The sequence below is a fragment of the Alosa alosa genome, chromosome 5 (genome assembly GCF_017589495.1).
Source record: "Alosa alosa isolate M-15738 ecotype Scorff River chromosome 5, AALO_Geno_1.1, whole genome shotgun sequence".
NCBI lineage: Eukaryota > Metazoa > Chordata > Actinopteri > Clupeiformes > Clupeidae > Alosa > Alosa alosa.
The window spans coordinates 16,269,436-16,287,867 of NC_063193.1; the positions used below are offsets into that span (position 1 = coordinate 16,269,436).

At 39.7% G+C, this 18,432-nt stretch overlaps 2 protein-coding genes across 3 annotated transcripts; both read right to left on the reverse strand.

Moving 5' to 3' along the window:
- Nucleotides 1-920: 920 nt before the first annotated feature.
- Nucleotides 921-10,479, reverse strand: LOC125295358 (collagen alpha-1(III) chain-like). Its single transcript, XM_048244647.1, has 24 exons — nucleotides 10,378-10,479; nucleotides 10,203-10,256; nucleotides 10,023-10,076; nucleotides 9,889-9,942; nucleotides 9,667-9,720; nucleotides 9,397-9,504; nucleotides 9,243-9,296; nucleotides 8,859-8,912; nucleotides 8,709-8,762; nucleotides 7,241-7,294; nucleotides 7,106-7,159; nucleotides 6,448-6,501; nucleotides 6,169-6,222; nucleotides 5,935-5,988; nucleotides 5,640-5,693; nucleotides 5,478-5,531; nucleotides 5,329-5,346; nucleotides 4,991-5,044; nucleotides 4,825-4,887; nucleotides 4,215-4,380; nucleotides 3,918-4,024; nucleotides 3,505-3,582; nucleotides 3,118-3,300; nucleotides 921-2,789 (listed from the first exon to the last, which is right to left on the reverse strand). Exons 2-24 carry the CDS (start codon nucleotides 10,239-10,241, stop codon nucleotides 2,634-2,636), a joined length of 1,674 nt encoding a protein of 557 aa, XP_048100604.1. The 5' UTR covers nucleotides 10,242-10,256; nucleotides 10,378-10,479; the 3' UTR covers nucleotides 921-2,633.
- On the reverse strand, nucleotides 10,395-15,567 carry LOC125295359 (collagen alpha-1(I) chain-like). Of its 2 annotated transcripts, XM_048244649.1 has the most exons (13): nucleotides 15,549-15,567; nucleotides 15,338-15,391; nucleotides 15,135-15,188; nucleotides 13,577-13,630; nucleotides 13,410-13,454; nucleotides 13,254-13,298; nucleotides 12,854-12,961; nucleotides 11,888-11,941; nucleotides 11,635-11,688; nucleotides 11,342-11,395; nucleotides 10,954-11,061; nucleotides 10,791-10,846; nucleotides 10,395-10,485 (listed from the first exon to the last, which is right to left on the reverse strand). In XM_048244649.1, the coding sequence occupies exons 2-13, from the start codon at nucleotides 15,341-15,343 to the stop codon at nucleotides 10,476-10,478; spliced, it is 648 nt and encodes a 215-aa protein (XP_048100606.1). In that variant the 5' UTR covers nucleotides 15,344-15,391; nucleotides 15,549-15,567; the 3' UTR covers nucleotides 10,395-10,475. The 2 variants fall into 2 exon arrangements, with proteins under 2 accessions (XP_048100606.1, XP_048100605.1); XM_048244648.1 differs by lacking the exon at nucleotides 15,549-15,567 and having other exon boundaries at nucleotides 15,338-15,531.
- Between the last annotated feature and the right edge of the window lie 2,865 nt (nucleotides 15,568-18,432).

Below are 18,432 nucleotides of genomic sequence, written 5' to 3' on the forward strand. Positions count from 1 at the left end.
AGTATTAAGTGTTTTGTGACAAAAAGATCCTGAAAAGTCATTCTTCATGACCAGTGACAGACCCCAGACCACAATGCAAGCTCAATTGAATCTCACCGACAATAGGCTATAGGCCCTTTGTGCTGAAAAAAAAGAAGGAAAAGAACATTTCTGATTCATTTCTTGCTCATGATGAAGTTTTTGTGGAGTTAACATAGAATCATCATGGAATTAAAGAAGGCTACTATTGTTCAATCTCATTCTATTTAAACTTTGAACACAGAATCAGTCAACACATCCAATAAAACCAGTTCGACTGAGTCTGTGACTCCAGAGACCAACTAAAAGCCATATTCTTATCAGCCACCACAATGCTGTCCAACGGGGTGATACTGGTTTCCTGCTCTGTTTTCCGTTTTGCCACTGGCCTCTCTCTTGGCCTCCCTCGCTGCTCTCTGAGGCAGTGATGGCCTTAGATATGTTGTAACAATGGAAGGTGTGATGTACCTCAGGAAGAGGTGTACGGGTAAAAGCTGAGGGTAGATAAATAGAGGAGGTGACCTCGAAGTAGTAAGGCACGTAGGCACGTAGCCCTCTAAAGGTATTAACGTAGAGATGCCGTTATTCCTCATGTATGAGATTAACGTGTCCCATGTGTTCAACTTTTTTCTCTGTCTCATTTCAGTTAATTGTGTGTGTGTTTATGTGTAACATACTGCCTGTCACAAACAAGTCCAATTTCCACTAGGATCGCAGGCTCACTGAAAACTCAGTAGGTGGGAGATATTCATATATATATATATATATATATATATATATAAACTTTCATCCACACAGCTCGGTGTGGATTAATTGGTAGTTCAGGGGGAACAGGTGTAAGATCAGTGTCGATCATCGATCATTTTGACAATGGAAAAAAAATGGAGTTGAACTGTGGCCTGTAACTTAAAGTATTGAGTAGTTTGTTTATTTGAAATATGTACATACAATTTGCACAATCATCCTGACAAAGAGGCAATAAATGGCATGTAAGTGCATGATAGTTTGAAAAGGTCTCTTGTCATTTAGTACAAATCTTATGAAACAAAATGTGGTGACCTGATTATAGCTATGAACATGTAAGCACTCTGCACTCTGTGTGGTCCAAACAAATAATGAAGACCACAGTTTTTTTGTTGTTGTTGTTCTGTCACCATTTTGTTTACACTCGGCATAGCCTACCAATTAATTTGAACATTTTAAGGTAATATTGCAGATGTTGCTTATTAAAACACAAAACATAATGCAGAGAAGAGAGGGAGAATGTGTTATCAGAAGGCACCACACCCCACAACTGACACTTCTTGACAGGTTCTAAAGTGTTATTTAACCTTGAAAGTGCTAAGCATAGGAACAGAGAGAGGATAATAAATCAAAAGCCTGGACCTGTAACACCCTGTAAACATCTTGATGGTGAAAATGATTCATCAGCTGAGTTTTTTTTTATATATATTACTATACAAAAAATTGTAATAAGATGAAATCTGGCAGTTATTGAGTTTAGGGAATGGTATGATATCTATTTCAATGACCAAAATGACCACACCATAAATTACAGTAAGGTTAAAAAAATTTAACCAATATACATCTACAGTAAGAAAATGAACAGAACAAAACAAATACAGAAGAAACAGCATTGTCTCAGCCAGCTAAGGCAACCACATCAATGTATACTTCATGCAAAACTTTAGGGGCACTATATTCCATCCAAAATCTGGGTCTGATCCATAAGCATTGGGAATCAGTCTAAGTCGAATGCCATAGTAAGACACATAACACAAGTTCATACTAGCTAGGTAGGTAAGTAGTGGAAAATCATAGATTATGTCATTATGACAGAAAGATATGTTTCCCTAAGTGATGAAGGTGTGCATGATATAATTGACAATGCCATGTGCACAGACAGACACCTGAAAAATACAAATGATCAGTCTGTTTCAGTTAATTATGCATCCTGGCAATATCAATGAGATTTTTAATTGCAGTCCCATATCAAAGTAAGTAGCACTTTGAGCACTGGCATGTCAAAGGTTTGTGTACAATGATTGTTGAGAAATCAACTAATTCAAAATAACGGGTAAATGTTGGAAGTTGGTGGTGAGGTTTCATATTGTTTATCAAAGTTAGCAGTGTCTCTAATTTAGAGCACATTGTTAGAGAGATCTGACACTGATTTGTCCACAGTCTTCTGGTCATGAACATACCTGATGTAAAAAAAAAAAAAAGTAAACCCAGCACTTGAAAGTACAAATAATCTTTACACAATCTAGGCAAAAGAATCATACACATAACCAACATATATAAATAAGCACCAGTATCAAGTTTCTAAAGCCTTTGTAAACAAAACATGATGTGATAATCTGCTTAAACCAAAATGTAACTGCCATGTGAAAAGGTGGACAAAGAGTTTATGATGTTCAACGGCAATTTCTTGCTGATACACTAGATTTCCTGGTCCCCGACAGCACAAAGTAGAGTACAAAACATCCTTGTCCTGGTCGTTGCCCTTTCATTTTCAGCTTTCCCCCAAATCCGCCTCTCCTTTGCTTGAGGGCCAAATGAAAAGCACTCCTAAGATCAGCTGTCCTCCAGGCTGAGCATATATGCAATTGGTCCTAACTGAAGCAAACAGGCCCAACAGTGAAGCTAAACTCTTCAGTGAGGTCACTGTTGCCAAACAAAGCCACGTCTCTGATTGGTAGAAGATCCAGGTCGTTGGTCTCAAACTGGAACACAGACTCCCGGGATCCAAGGTCGAACGCTGTACCAGGCTGCCAGAAGAATGAGGGAAATGTGAAATTAAAGCTGCAGTCAGTGTGCTTCTAGATCTAGAGTAATGACATATTTCTGAAGGATGATAGATTGTCCCTGTCTCTTCTCTGTATATTGATATTTTTCTAGTGTGTTTTTATGCAGAGGTCAGAAATGAAAGGGAACCCAGAAATGTAACACACATCAAATACATCAAAATGGCACTAAAAAAGATCAATCCTTTAAAGTTGAATTTTATTTTTATAACAATAAGGCGTATGGTTCTTTAAAAAAAAAAAACAAACATAGATACTGGTGGGAAAGATAAGTAAGTTTCAACACACATACCATACAATCACGTAATGTGCCCACAAAACTTTGCCTCCTTGTGTCAGCGAGGAATTTAATCTCCCTCTCTGTTGGTCCTTGCCTGCTGCCGGGCTGGCAGGTGAAGGTTATGTTCTGGCTGGCCAGGTTGCTGTTGAGTCTAAGGAACCTCATCTGCACCACGCTGCTCTCTGCGTACTCAAACTACCACAGGGCAAAGAGACGATTGGGTTACAGATATCAGAGAAGAGTTCAGAATAATCAAACGGAAGGTAGACACGGGCAAAAAAACCCTCTTGGTCGACAAAGTTACAGCACTTGAAGGCATATATAAAATGTATTACTGCAGTGCTGGGCTCAGTAACCTTTGTCCAAGAACTGAGTAGTGTGGTGTTTTTTATGGCCTACCTGAAAGCCACCTTCTTTATTACTGAGCCACTGAAATGAGTCTGCTTCGGAGTCCTTCAGCCAGGATCTCAGTGGTAACTGCGGGGGAAAGAGGCATACTCAGGTTTTACACTGATTGCAATACAAAAATTACCAGCATGTCATCAGAAATAACACTTGCGTGTTCATGGATATGATGCAGCAGCATGGAGATGCAAAACAAAACAGTATTCATAACTTACAAGAAAATCACATAAGAAGTAACATTTCAACAAAATTATTGGATTATTAAGTGATCATCAATAATTTGTTCACTTTTGTTTGTTAAATATAGATTGGAGATGAAGAGGACAAAAGTTGGATTGTCAATGTGCATTACATCCTCATCGCATACAAAACTGCCTGAGGTGACATCAGGGGATCACAGATGGTACCTGAGATTTCCATGGAGACAGGCATGTTTTTCCACCTGAAGTGAGGTCACAGTAGACCAGAAAGGCATCAGCAGGGCTGCCCTGATTTGGGTCAATGTAATACATCCCTGAAACAACAAAACATACTGTACAATGATCTGATTCACCATACTACAGCAGGCACAAACCAAACAGAAATACAAACAGAAATACAAACTGTACAACCAAACAAAATGTATACAAACAGAAATACAAACTCTTCACACAAACAAAAACCACAACAGAGAATTAGACAGGATTGCTTGCTCCGATTCTGACCACTGGTGAAGTTGGGCTGTGACAGCCACAGCTCAAGGCAGCTGGTGGCTGGATGCTCTTTGGTGCCCTCTGGTGGGTTTAAAAACCAACGCAGGTCCTGTTGTAGGGAATCTAGTAAGGTTCTAATCAGAGGATAGTTGGGCTTGTCTGCCAAGTAGGTGAGATCCTGGAAAGGATGACCAGAAAACAACATGAGGATGCTAATCAGCATAGCAGAGAATGCAAACTACAACAGTGACACCTGGTGGCTGTAATTCTACACAGAGAATGGTACATTAAAATAACAAGTCAGACTACATTGACTTAAGTAAAAGAATCAAAACAGCTGTGATTGAGCTGAACACTTGAGAAACAAAAGTCATCATCAACACAGAACAGCATGTTACTATGATATCAAAACGCAAGCATTGAGGAAAACTGGACAACTGTTCTCTAATTTCACAGATTGGAATACAGAACACATTGGAGTTTCTTTGCCACTTTAAGCTGTTAGACTCCTGTGTTTCCAAATAGTGTTTCAACACCACTTAAAAGTTCTCTGTGCTCAATTTGGATTGGCATCATACTTTTTAATCACAACTAAAAGATAATGCCACTTGACATAACATGCCTTCAGTTGTATCAGTGTGAGGTTCAGAGATATCCCAGGAGGTCCTGGTGCTCCCGGTAACCCCTAATAAAAAGAAAAGCACACAAACACATTATAAAAATGCATTTATAATAATATAGTCTACTGATGATACAGCACAGCAGCCGGCCTATGGACGAGTACTCACAGGTGGTCCTCTTGTCCCCTTTGGGCCAGGTTGTCCTTCATACCCTTTTGGACCCTGGAGAACAAGACAAAACAATGCTTTTTTTTGTTTTTACAAACAATTGTACTGTAAACCACTTTTCATGTACAGGTAATGCATATGTTAGCCATATAGGTGTACAGTACAAGATCACTTATTTGTTTGTATTCTGAATGCATGCTTAATGTTGTAACTAGAATGTAGAAATAATGGAAGAAAGTGCATATATAAATACATATATATAACTAAATCTACATTAGAATCTTTAATGATGTCCTAGTATTGATCCATTTTATCTACTGATAAGAATGACAGCCTACCTTTTCACCAAACAATCCCTGCAGTTGGGGGAGAAAGATACATCAGATCAGTATTTATCAGTTAAATCAGCTCTGCCACCAATAAGTCTGAACAAAATGGAAAAAAAAAATAAAACAGATAATGTGTTTAATATGCATGGTATGCTTACAGGCATGCCAGGAAGCCCAGGGGTTCCTCTTCGTCCAGGTGGGCCGATGTCCCCCTGAAAAAGAAACAAGATGAATTAAGCACTGAAATGGATGGACACCGATTGTATGGTAAATGTGATTTAAATACATGGAATTTCTTTACACCCAAAACAGTCCATTACCTGCTCCCCTTTGGGTCCGCCCTGTCCATCATTACCCAAAAGGCCCTGTGTTCCCTAAGAATAGATGTATCGATATCAGTGGTGCAAAGGTTTACCTGAATATGCATATAACACTCTGTCATGCTCTATTGCAACAATCCACTAATACATAAACTATTGCTTATTAACTATTGCTGTACATAGGTTCAAACACAAGATTAACTATCTACTCTTACTGACAATGTTCTATTTTTTTGGTTTCACACAATTTTGTGGATTAGGTAGTGCTGTTGTGGATTAGGTAGTGCTGCAGTACCTTCGGCCCTAGAATACCCGGAGGACCTGGCAACCCCCTCATCCCTGGCTCTCCCTTCAGAAAAACGTAATGTGTGAATAGGTTATACTATATATATATATATATATATATATATATATATATATATATATATATATATATATATATATATATATATATATATATATATATATATCTATATATCTCAACATGTAAATAATTGTCGGATGAGTGTAAGTTACATCCTGATCATACCTCCACACCCTTCTTCCCATTTACTCCCTTCTCACCGCGGATGCCTGGTGTGCCCTAATACCGGAGAGAAAAAGAGATTTGGATAAAAAAGGATAGTTTTAATGACATTTCAGTATGATCAGTACATCCGTTTTTCCTCTAATTACTTATATTTCAAAAGTGGTGCAATGTGTACTTGGACTCATAGGAGACTATGGTATGGTGCTGTATGGTATGGTGCTATACTTCATGGAAATAATGTTGTATATACTGTGTAATAATACTGTGTAATATACTTACATATAGCCCTTGTCTTCCTGGTGGTCCAATCTTCCCCCTATCCCCCTGTTTACCCTGTACATATTAATTACCACATTAAGCAGATGGCTTGTTCAATACTTCGATATCTGTGCTGTACTGCTGTATTTTCATAAACATATGCAATACATACAGAAACCAGCACACAGTAATAAATGATGCAAGACACCGTGTAACAGCATGAGATCATGCAAAATACACTGGTACGTTTTGTTTTCCTTCATCTACTGCTCCACACTCTCGGTCTTTATATGGAACAGGGGATAAAAGCTGCATTCCCGTCTCATAGGTTGAAACACATTAGGTGTGTATAGGGGCTCAGGGACTCCTTACAGAGAGCGAGTTGTGTTATTGAGGTCATAATAGCACCTTGGGCAATAACACATTTAAATGCTCAGTGGCCAACTCATCCCCAACTCCACTGAGGATTATATGCAAACTTAAATGCCAGCAGGACGGCACAGAGCACCCACTGCCTGAGCCTGGTGGATGTGAACATCAACGACTTTGCAGCTTTCCTCATGCTGTGAAAATGCTATTGTTTTTTGCATATTCATTGCAAAGGACTGAACCAACAGGCATGCAACTCAAATAAATTCAAAATATTCAGGACTTTGAAGGACTACAAAAAATGTCCTACCTTTTCTCCCGATGTCCCTCTAGGCCCTCTGATTCCAGCTTCACCTCTTTTCCCCTGAGAGAAAGATTAAACCTTTTCACTGCACACAAAGCAAGCAGTTGTGATAGAATACAGGAAAGCGGCTTCTTGTCTTACCCTTAGTCCACTATACCCTGTTTTTCCTGATCGTCCATCTCGACCATCTTTCCCCTGCAAGTCAGTAAACACTTAATATAATCGAGCTAGGTACATTTACATTGCTTGTAGTTATTTACTTTCCTCCTGGGTTTCTGTTGGGTATTAGCAAATGTCAGTGAGACTGTAAATCAGTAAATCAATGTAAATCAGGTTTATAGGCCAAGTATACTTGCGTATACAAGGAATTTGGTCTCTGCATTCATCCCATCACACACACAGAGCACATAGTGAGGTGAAGTACACACTAACCCGGAGCAGTGAGCTGCCTTGCTGCAGTGGCGCTCGGGGAGCAGTGAGGGGTTAGGTGCCTTGCTCAAGGGCACTTCAGCCGTGGATGTGGGCATTGGAGAGCAGTGCTCAACCCTCCCCTGCCCACATTTTTCCTACTGGTCGGGGGTCGAACCGGCAACCCTTCAGTTTCAAGCCCGAAGCCCTAACCGGCCACGGCTGTTAAAGATGACACGGATGAACTGAGTATTTTACCCTCTTCTCTATTGTTAACACAGAAGGTATGCAACTTTGGTCTGTCAGAAATATGCTCAGATGTTATTAAGTTCATTTATAACCTTATAATTAGGCCAGGGAATAAAATGGCCCATTTTAGCAGATATCTAGCGCCCCCTCATGCTTATCTGGCATGCTTATCCCCCCTTTACACTCCTGTCTGTCCTGTTCTTTCTTTTGTCCTGTCTTATATGTTGTGTTATGTATTATATGTCACTATGTCTGCATTGGGAAAATTGCCCCTCGGGGATAAATAAAGTTTTTTGAATTTAATTGAATTATGCTGATTGGCTGCCTTGCAGCCAAAGACTGTTCACAATAGGCCCCAGCAACTTCTTCAAAGTACGAGATTTGCATATGAAGGAAGAAACAACTGTGTTTCCCGTTCACAGCTTCTTTCATATGGCTTTGTGGCCATGCATCAAACTTTCCTAATTCAACAAAGCCCAGGTGTAAACATTTTCCCATGCTATGACATCTTTAAAGTAAACCTTGAGGATTAGTGATGTTCCTGAAATACAGTATGTGCAACTGGAAGGACAAATTACCGTAACACTAACTACAGTCAGAGCATTAAGCCTGCCTCTTTTTTCAGTCTGTCAGCTCTTTTTCCAAACACCTATCCAGACAGTTACATTTCCACATTTACATTTTTTGATTTGGCAGATGCTTTTATCCGAAGCGACTTAAAGAAATGAGGAATAGCATTCAAGCTACAATGCAGAGGAGACCTTATGAAGCATTTCATACTACATGAATCAATGCTATTACCAGAGGATGAGAGTGCAGATGTTATAAGTACTAGTAAAATTGTAGTCGAAGGAGAAAGTGCTAGAAGAGGAAGGAGGCAGAGGAGGGGAAAAAGGGAAGTGCAATAAGAGAGTAAAACCATATCAGGGGTCAAAGAAGGGTTTTTTGTCACCTTTTGTCCTTTCACACCTTGTCTTCCCTCAGGTCCTCTTTGGCCTGTCTGTCCCTAGAAGTGTCAGTAGATCTCTCATTAAAAATGATGTGCTTGCTGGTAGCACAGCTCTAAAAGTGTGAGCGCTCATTATTGACTAAATGTACTTGCCTCAGGTCCAGGAGAACCATTTGGTCCATCAGCCCCCATCTCACCAGGTGTCCCCTGCAAGAAAGACATTTTTGAGTCGTGCACAATTTAAATGGCTTAATTTTTAATCTGATGGTAAAATGATGGTATAACTGTGTTTTGATTGTGCACAGCTTCACACAACTTCTTGAATTTCCCCTTGAGGATCAATAAAGTATCTATCTATCTATCTATCTATCTATCTATCTATCTATCTATCTATCTATCTATCTATCTGGGGTATGACTGATAATCCTACGAGGGACTCCTTTACTACTATCCCATTTTAGAGTCTCAAAACAGGTGATTACATAATTATGAACACACTAACCCTTCTGAGCAGATGTGTAAAGAGAGATGTTGTACCTCTAATCCAGGAGGTCCGTTAGGTCCTCTTATTCCAGGTAAACCCACTGGTCCCTGAACACAGACAAAATGACCCTACTGCATTAAGACACTTGTGATTTAACACAAACTCACTACAATATTTATTACAGAAATGCATATGAATGTTCCTTACCATCTCTCCTGGCTCCCCTTTCTCCCCTCGGTCACCTCGAGTCCCCTCTTGACCAGAGAAGCCCTTTGGACCAAGTGCGCCATAGTGGCCTGGTTGCCCCATCAGTCCCTATGAAAGCAAGCATAGGTGAGCTACAGTGACACGCTACAGCTTTTCAGGAACTACTTTCAATTACATAACGAGTAACCTGTGGAATTTTAATAACACTATGTCACCAATACATGCCATACACATGGAGATCACATACACACCTTGTTCCCGAATTCTTACCTTTGGGCCAGGACTACCAGTGTGTCCTTTTATCCCCCTGTTCCCTGGTGGCCCCTTTTCAACAGGGAGTAAAGCATGTGGTGCCATTAAGACATGATCAGTACTGTACTATCTTGGCAATGAATTCAATCTGGTCTGTAATGACAGAACCCTGGTCATTCACACTTTTTTTTTTTACTTTGTCTACATTTATTTGAACTTGAACTGATCATTAAGCAATACCTGTTGACCTAAAGTTCCAGGGACACCTATTGCACCTCTTGATCCCACGTCCCCCTGAAAAAGAGGATATAATTACATTAGAGCATCAGCCACAAAGAATCACAGTAAACTGTGTATGTGGTGGTGTTGGATACCTTTCGCCCTGGAGGTCCATCAGGCCCAGGGGACCCCCAAGGACCTGCAACACCCTGCAGGTTGAAGTATCTCTTGTCAGAAAAATCTTATTTCATAGCCTTAAATATCAGAATCATAGATGAGTTATCATTAAGTGTCCTTCATGGCTCAAAGCATATAGCAATCCAAATAAAACCAACCTCTAGTCCCATCAAGCCTGAGGGTCCCACTTTCCCCATCAGCCCAGCTTCACCCTGTACAGCAACGCATCACACATTTGAGCATAACTATTGGACTTTGATGTTACACATGATACATTTGACAGATAGTTTTGATGAAGTCTAAGAGTAAGTGTTAATGTCTTGAATTACTCACAAGAAGTCCCACGTGACCCTTGTTTCCTTTACTGGCCCTGTCTCCTTTGACCCCAAACACTCCTGGGAACCCAGGCAAACCAGCAAATCCTTGTGCCCCTAAATCTCCCTTGAGATAAAAGACACGGTCACAGTCAGCGATATGTACAGTAGATGTTTTTACACTGTAGACATTCTTAAATTCAACAAAAGCAATACATAGAACTAAACAAAGATTTGGTCAATTGATGCATCAGAAGGAATTTGTTTGGTGACAGAGTAATGAGCTTGAATGCTGCAGGTGGACCAAAATAAAGCAGCCTCTTCTGCACTGGCATTTAATACATGCCTTAAAATGCAGATGGGAACCAACTACATGCACAAAAGAGCTACAATTCTCATGCATTTCTCAAACAATGTTTAAGCAATATTTACTTTTTCTCCTTTGGGACCTTTTTTTCACCAATATGGCCAGGAACACCAGCATCTCCCTGTATACAGTGAATCATCAGATATAATAGTGTAGAGACAGGCAGGCATGGCGTGATGGAGTGATCATCAGGACACTCGGGAATTGTGGGAAGGTAATAACGCTGACCTGTTTTCCTCTCAGCCCTCGCTCACCCTGGTGGCCTTGGACGCCCTGCAGCCCAGGATCTCCAGGAGGTCCTAGAGTTCCAGGCCTTCCAGACGGGCCTGACTCTCCCTATGATTCATTCATAGAGGGCAGATGATACAGGTGAGAAAGGAAAAAAGGGTAAAACCACTAAAGTACAGTAGTATTAAACAAGTATATGACACAAGTATTTGAGTACCGGTACATAGTTCCTGAAAACCGGTACATAACCGGTACATAGTTCCTGAAAATGGTGATAAAACACAACCAATAATGCAGTCCTTGGTGGAAAATGGTGGAAGTGTCTGGGACAGTCTACAAAAACCTCCAGTAGTGTGAATTTCAGTGATTGAGAATAAATCTCTCCTACCTGTTCACCTTTTTGTCCTGGCGGACCCTCTACTCCAGCACGACCTGGAAGACCCTATGAAACATAACATCAACTGCTTTTATCATGGCACATGAAGTAACACATAACATTAGACTGAGAAGAAATACAATGAAATGCAAAGTCATCTACGTGCATCTACATTGCACAACAAACAATGTTTACATTGTGACTAGATTTTTCTTTGTGCATAGAAGTTGGATGGTCAACCAAACTTATCTGAAATATGTTTCTTGTACTCTCCTGTGTATTGCTGGGTCATAGACCTCACTGACCTGTTGGCCATCCATGCCAGAAGGACCAGCATCTCCAGAAGGTCCCAATGTCCCCTGCAGGAGAGTTGTTTCATGAGATAACTTGCCCATTGTGGGACTCTCACTTTAATATTTAAAACATTTGTTTTACCTCTGCTGTTATTTCAGAACAACAGCACTATCTCGTCTGCGACAACACTGAAACTACTGTTAGTGTAACTGTCATTTAATCTATCACTTTATAAAAATGTGATCTTCTTGTGGGCAGACTTACCCTCTCACCCTTTCCCCCTGTTTGTCCCATAGGCCCATCGATGCCAGCTTTACCCTATGAAAGCATGGATGAGTTATTCATTATTATGTAATCATTCTCATTAATATAGCCGCAAGCGGCAATATGGGGGCCTAGCAGTACACTAGCAAAAAATGCATTGCCATGGCATGAGCAAGCACTCACGGCAACTTTCATGGCAATTGGATAAAGAATGGCTGAGATATCAGCTCATTTACTTTGTTACAGCACCCCTATAGCCCAAGTTACACCAATGCGCTTGTGCGTTCTCACAATCAAGTGTTAAGTCACAACTGTACCAAGTTTGACTTTAGTACATCAAAGCGTTACTGAGATATGAGCTCACTTTCCTTATTACAGCGCCCCTAGAGGCCAAATGACACCACTTTCCTTGCATGTCCTCACAATCAGGTACTAATAAGTCCTTGTACCTGGTTTAAAGGGTTAAACTATGTATATCAAAGCCTTACTAAGATATGAGCTCACTTCCAGTTTTTTTATGGCGGAAATTGACGCCATGGGGTGCGTGGAAGGCATCATCCAACTTTGACCAATTGGTGGCATGGAGAGTCAACTTTGACCAAGGTGCAGACATGAAACTTGGTGAAATTAATCATGCGATTGTCCCCAATCAGTGTGCCAAATTTCCGTGCTAGGCCCCCAATTTATGCACAATTAGTCATATTCTGCATGTTACTGCATTAAGGTCTAACTTCATGTCTCACTATATTCATTATAGTAGTCAATATAATAGTCTAAACTAAAGAGACTTTGAACCTGTTGATATTGTATCAGTAGTCTCCGTAAAATGAAACTGACACATTGTTATTTCTGGAATCAAGTGGCACCAGCTGAGGAGAGATATGATATCAGTGCACTCATGACCGATACCACTGAAGACATGAGGAAGGAGTAGGAATGGCAGATAGTTGTGTAATACCCACTCACTGGCAATCCAGCAGGTCCTTTTGGCCCAGACGCTCCCACAGGCCCTGGGGATCCTGGAGGACCTCCCTTTCCCATCACTCCCACAACACCTGGCAGGCCAAGGGGACCCTACAACCAGGAGAGTAGATATATTTACAAAGGGTGGGATTTGTAATACTTTACATTAACATTTTTAAAGTGTGTATTATGCTTTGAAGGAGGAGCAATCTGAAAACCTTCACAGACTGAACATTGGACATATATCGCAATGTTCAAAGAATTACATTACAGAATTCAGTGGGCAGAATTCAGGGGCTCATTTGTGCTGCTGGGACATTGTTTATCATGTGTTGATGAAACACTGGCACCCAGTTGCATCATACTATCATACTGCTGTAAAGAACTGAACTGAGCTACTCACAGGTGCTCCCTGAACTCCCCTGGGCCCTGGCTCTCCCTGGTGACCCTGAAGGAGAGGCAAAAATAACAGGCTTTGTATTTCTCTTCAGGCTGTACTGGTAAAGCAGAAGACAAAATAAAACAACAACAACAACAGCATGCAAATTATGTCACTTACCTGAGGTCCCGGAGGCCCTGCTTCACCCCGAGGTCCTGGTAAACCCTGGAGAACACAATTGTTATTAATGCTCTCTGTAAATGGCCACGTGATTTTCATTGCCATAGGATATGTGATTGACTATTACTAAGGGGTGATCTGTATGGTTGTACTGTACTGTGACATACTTGAGGTCCAAACTTTCCAAGCTGTCCAACATGGCCTCTTACTCCTTGATCCCCCTTTAGGACATATAACAAGTAACATTAGTGGTGTTGTGTTGACATGCATTATCACACAGGGCTTAAATTTCACTGCGGGATTGCGGGTATTGCGCATAATTTGTTCAAGTCCCGCAACTCTAGCCATCATAATGCGAGAAATTCCCGCATACACTTTTACAGCCTGTCTGATGACGTTAATATAGCCTAATCATTAAGTGGCATGAATGTGGTGCTATTGACCGGACTGATCAACTACCGAATTAATTTGAACATAGCCTCATGCAAACGCACACACACACGGAGAGAGAGAACCACTTTGCGCTTACGCAAATAGGCTACGCTACCATGGCAAACTTTTACATCTGGAAAGAGCTCCTTGGTAACTATCCTACTAGCTCAGGTCACGTCAACACATGATCCCAGAAAGATTGTCTTCGACATGTTAGTTTTTTGAACATTTATTGTATCTAATGACATAGAAAACATAATGATTTGCATACACATACCGCACTATGCACAACTTTTTATTCACTAGCAACTACAGCCTAAAACCCGTCAGGTTGAAGGGGGGCTAATTACTCCATAGAATTACTCTCAGGTATTTTCTTAAAGTGACAGGCACTCAATTACACCTACTCATCACCAATGTGCACTCAATTGGACCTACACACCACATTAAAGATATGCCTAAGTGTTATAGGTTAAACGTCAATATGAGGCATTCAAATTACTAAATATGTTTAGCTACTAGTAATTAGGCTACTAGTAAAATGCTATACTTTAAAAAATGCATTATTAAATAAATACACTCTATATGAATTCAAAAATATATGATAGAAACATATCACATAAGCTATCATTTTCAGTGTGTGTTTGTGTGTGTGGAGAGAGTCAAGCAGAATCTAGGATGTCCACTGTTGTGAATGATCCCACTACAGTATATATTACTGATGACGTCAGGGTGGTGGGGGCCCCAAAATCAAACACTTTTTTTTTAAAAGTATCAAAGTATTGAAATCGCAATTCTTGACTTGGTATCAGAATCGACCCCCCCTCCCCCCAAATTGTGTAAATCCCCCCTACATGAATAACCTAAGGGGGGAATTCCCCCCATTTTGAAAAATGAATTTTAAGCCCTGCTCACATGACACAGACATGCTCAAATCACATTCATACATAACTAGGGCTGCAACAATTAATCGATGATCCATTGATTAGTTATCAAATTATTAAATTCATTGCTAACTTTTGCTAACTAATGGTAATTGATTAATCAGAGTAATTATTTAAGGGAATAGATCCAACATTTCTGAAACTTGAATATTTGATGATTTACTTCAATGATAGTAAACTGAATAAATTTGGTGTGTAGACAAAAATTTCACATTATCTGACATTTTATACACAACAAATTGATTAATTGAGAAAATAATCAACAGATTAATCATTTATGAAAATAAATATTATTTGCAGCCCTATACATCTCTGAACATCAGTGCTGTATGTGAAGAATATTTGTTACCCTTTGGCCTATATGACCAGGTTGTCCACGCAAACCAAGAGATCCTGGGTATCCCTGTGAGAAGATTAACTCTTTAGACATCCACAAACAACAACATCCACAAACAACATTATTATGAAAAACTAATCGAATATAGTTCACATATATTAAAGACTCATGTCACATATGCCAACACCTTGTCTAGTGGGACTGGTAACACTTACATACATGCCTATAGGCCCCTGAGTTCCCTCTGAACCAGGCTTCCCAGAAAAACCCTTTTGTTCAGGCAGATAGAAAGTATACATTACAAAAAATTAAATAGAAATATCACATCAGTTCAATCTTCAAGTGTCTTGAGCAGAACTATGTGCCACATGGTTGGTCCTAAATGTCTGTAGTTGGGGTAGATCACAAGTATTTTTTGTCACATACATTTTGTTACATATACCACATGTAACAATTGACCTGTCACTAAGCCCCGCCCCCCATTGTTACCGTGTGAAAACTCGGACAAACAAACCAGACTTGATTAGAAATACATTGTGGATAAGGGTGGCGCTTAGCGACAGGTCAATTGTTACATATAGACCCTTTCAAGAGAGTTCCATTATCAGCATCATAGTTGGCCCCACAAGGCTTCCGTTTTAACATTCCATATGTTATCTTAATGCAGAGGAAGTAGATTGGGAACCAAATAGAACGTTCAAGCATTGTTTTTGTTTTTATTGTTGAAAGGGTCTATACATTTTGTTTGAAATTGTTGAATAGGGGATAATGATTTTGAATACAAAGAACCAAAAAGTGAAATCACTGCATCGCTGCTTAGACTGAAATGAAAACATGACAATAATTTAGGAATCTAAACACAAACATTTCTTTTCTAATTTGAGTGGTTGGACTTACCCTCTCACCCGGGGGACCCGGAATGCCATTTTGTCCTGGATGTCCAGGAGAACCCTGTGAAAATATGAGAAATAAGCCATCAACCATGCACCATATAACAAGGAGAGAAACAAATATGCAACCCCTTCTTAAATGTAACTTCCTAAATGGTTCATTGTACATTCAACACAGAATCAGCTGATATTCTGTGCAAAGGTTTAATTGGGGTTTGCTGATTTTAGCTCATGCAGAGCTAATTCAACCAACTTTAAGAAATTAGGGCATCCATTATCCACTAGCAGCCTAGGATGTGAATTGGGATTTGATCAGAGGGGAGCATGACAAGGATTTGAACAAATTTAAATAATTAAAAAAATAAAATAAACTAATTTAAGATTGAGAATTGTACATACAGGGCTCCCAGAAGGCCCTCCTTGTCCTGGTTCTCCAACTAAACCCCTGGGCCCCTACATTGAAAGGAACAATTAATGTTAATTAAGTTAGTCAGACATTACACTGTAAGATCACACTGACCTCCACTGAATAAGCTCAGAAATGTTCTGGTTCTTCTAAGCCCTCTTTGGGAAGCACTTCTCTACGGTTTTATAAACTGATGGACACATTGACCCCTGTTAAACTCTTTGTGACCTCAGGATGATATTTACAAACTTGTTAAGTTTTACCACTGCCCTGTTTCCACACTCACACCCACTTTGTCGCTAGTCTGACATTTACGTGCTTCTACAAAAAGGATGAGAAATGAGCTCTGGCCACAAGCTTGTGGTTAACTCCACAGAAAAAAGTTCATCTGATACTCTTCCTGACCAGTAATTAACATGTCTAAACATTATTACTCCTGTTTACGAGAATGCACAAATACTTTGAATGTTTTGTTGGTAACACTTTATTTTAATGTGTCGCTGTTACAGTGTACCTACCTAATTAGGTACAGTGGTACAACCTGTGTAACAACATGTACTATCAGGTACTATCAATGTACTTGCATTATGTATTTGTGGGTACCTACATATAGTTGTTACATTGTAATACTGAGTGCTTTTACAAAACTTTGCCAATTTGCCTACATTTTCATCAGAAGCAAAGAGCTGACCTGAGACCTGCTGGATGGGGTAAATCGGGTTATGATAGATTTGATATACAAAGCATGCTTAGCTCCAGTCAAGGCCTCATTGTCTTCAGTGTACATGTAACAGCTGTGCTGCTACAACCTTGTTACTCTTTGATACAGTGGAATTAACTGGAACAGGTCTTGTCTTGGAACAGGTCTACTAATTCACATGTACTGTGTGGTGTAACAGCAGACACGTTTCAACACATCAATTACAGGATGCATAACATCATTGACAGGATGTATATATGTAGATGTAAGTACCTAACTGGTACACTTTATTTTAATAGTTTATTCCACTGTATCAAAAGAGTAATAAATGTGTACCAACACAGTTGATACATGTACTACAGTATGTAGGGTAAGGGCAGACATGTTCCAAGACACCAATGAGACAACATACATGTAATATGTAATTGTAAGTACTTAACTGGTACACTTCATTTTAATGGGTTTATGCCACTGTATCAAAGAGCAATAAGTGTGTACCAACACAGTTGATATATGTACTATATAGTGAATTAGTAGACCTGTTCCAAGACATCGAAGACATAACATACATGTCATTTGTACATGTAAGTAATTAACTGGTACACTTAATAGGTTTATTCCACTGTATCAAAGAGTAACAAGGTTGTAGCAGCACAGCTGTTACATGTACTGAAGACAATGAGTCCTTGACTGGAGCTAAGAATGCTTTGTATATCAAATCTGTCATGACCAGATTTACCCCATCCAGCAGGTCTCCGGTCAGCTCTTTGATGAAAATTTAGGCAAATTGGCAAAGTTTTGTAAAACTCAGTATTACAATGTAACAACTATATGTAGGTACCCACAAATACATAATGCAAGTACAATGATAGTACCTGATAGTACATCCTGTTACACAGGTTGTACCACTGTACCTAATTAGGTAGGTACACTGTAACAGCGACACATTAAAATAAAGTGTTACCGTTTTGTTGTTGCTGACTGCAACAGGTGGTTTCAGGTGGCTCTATTTCCCCAAAATGCATTCCCCCACATCACATCAGATCCTTCTATGATGGTGTCTTATCTGAGAGTATGGCCATTATTTGTAAATATTTGTGTTCCTGTTGACATTTTGCCACTTTAAATTTGACAGTCTGCTTACGTACATAAGTCAAGTATTTGTGGACTTTGATACTCCCATAATGCTATCCTTAACAGACTAAGCATCAGCTGAATGTAGACTACTGAACTACTACAACTAAAAGTCAACATTCTATCAAACCTCCACTGAGCTTTTGCAATGACAATAACCATAGCTCTACAGTTGTTTTG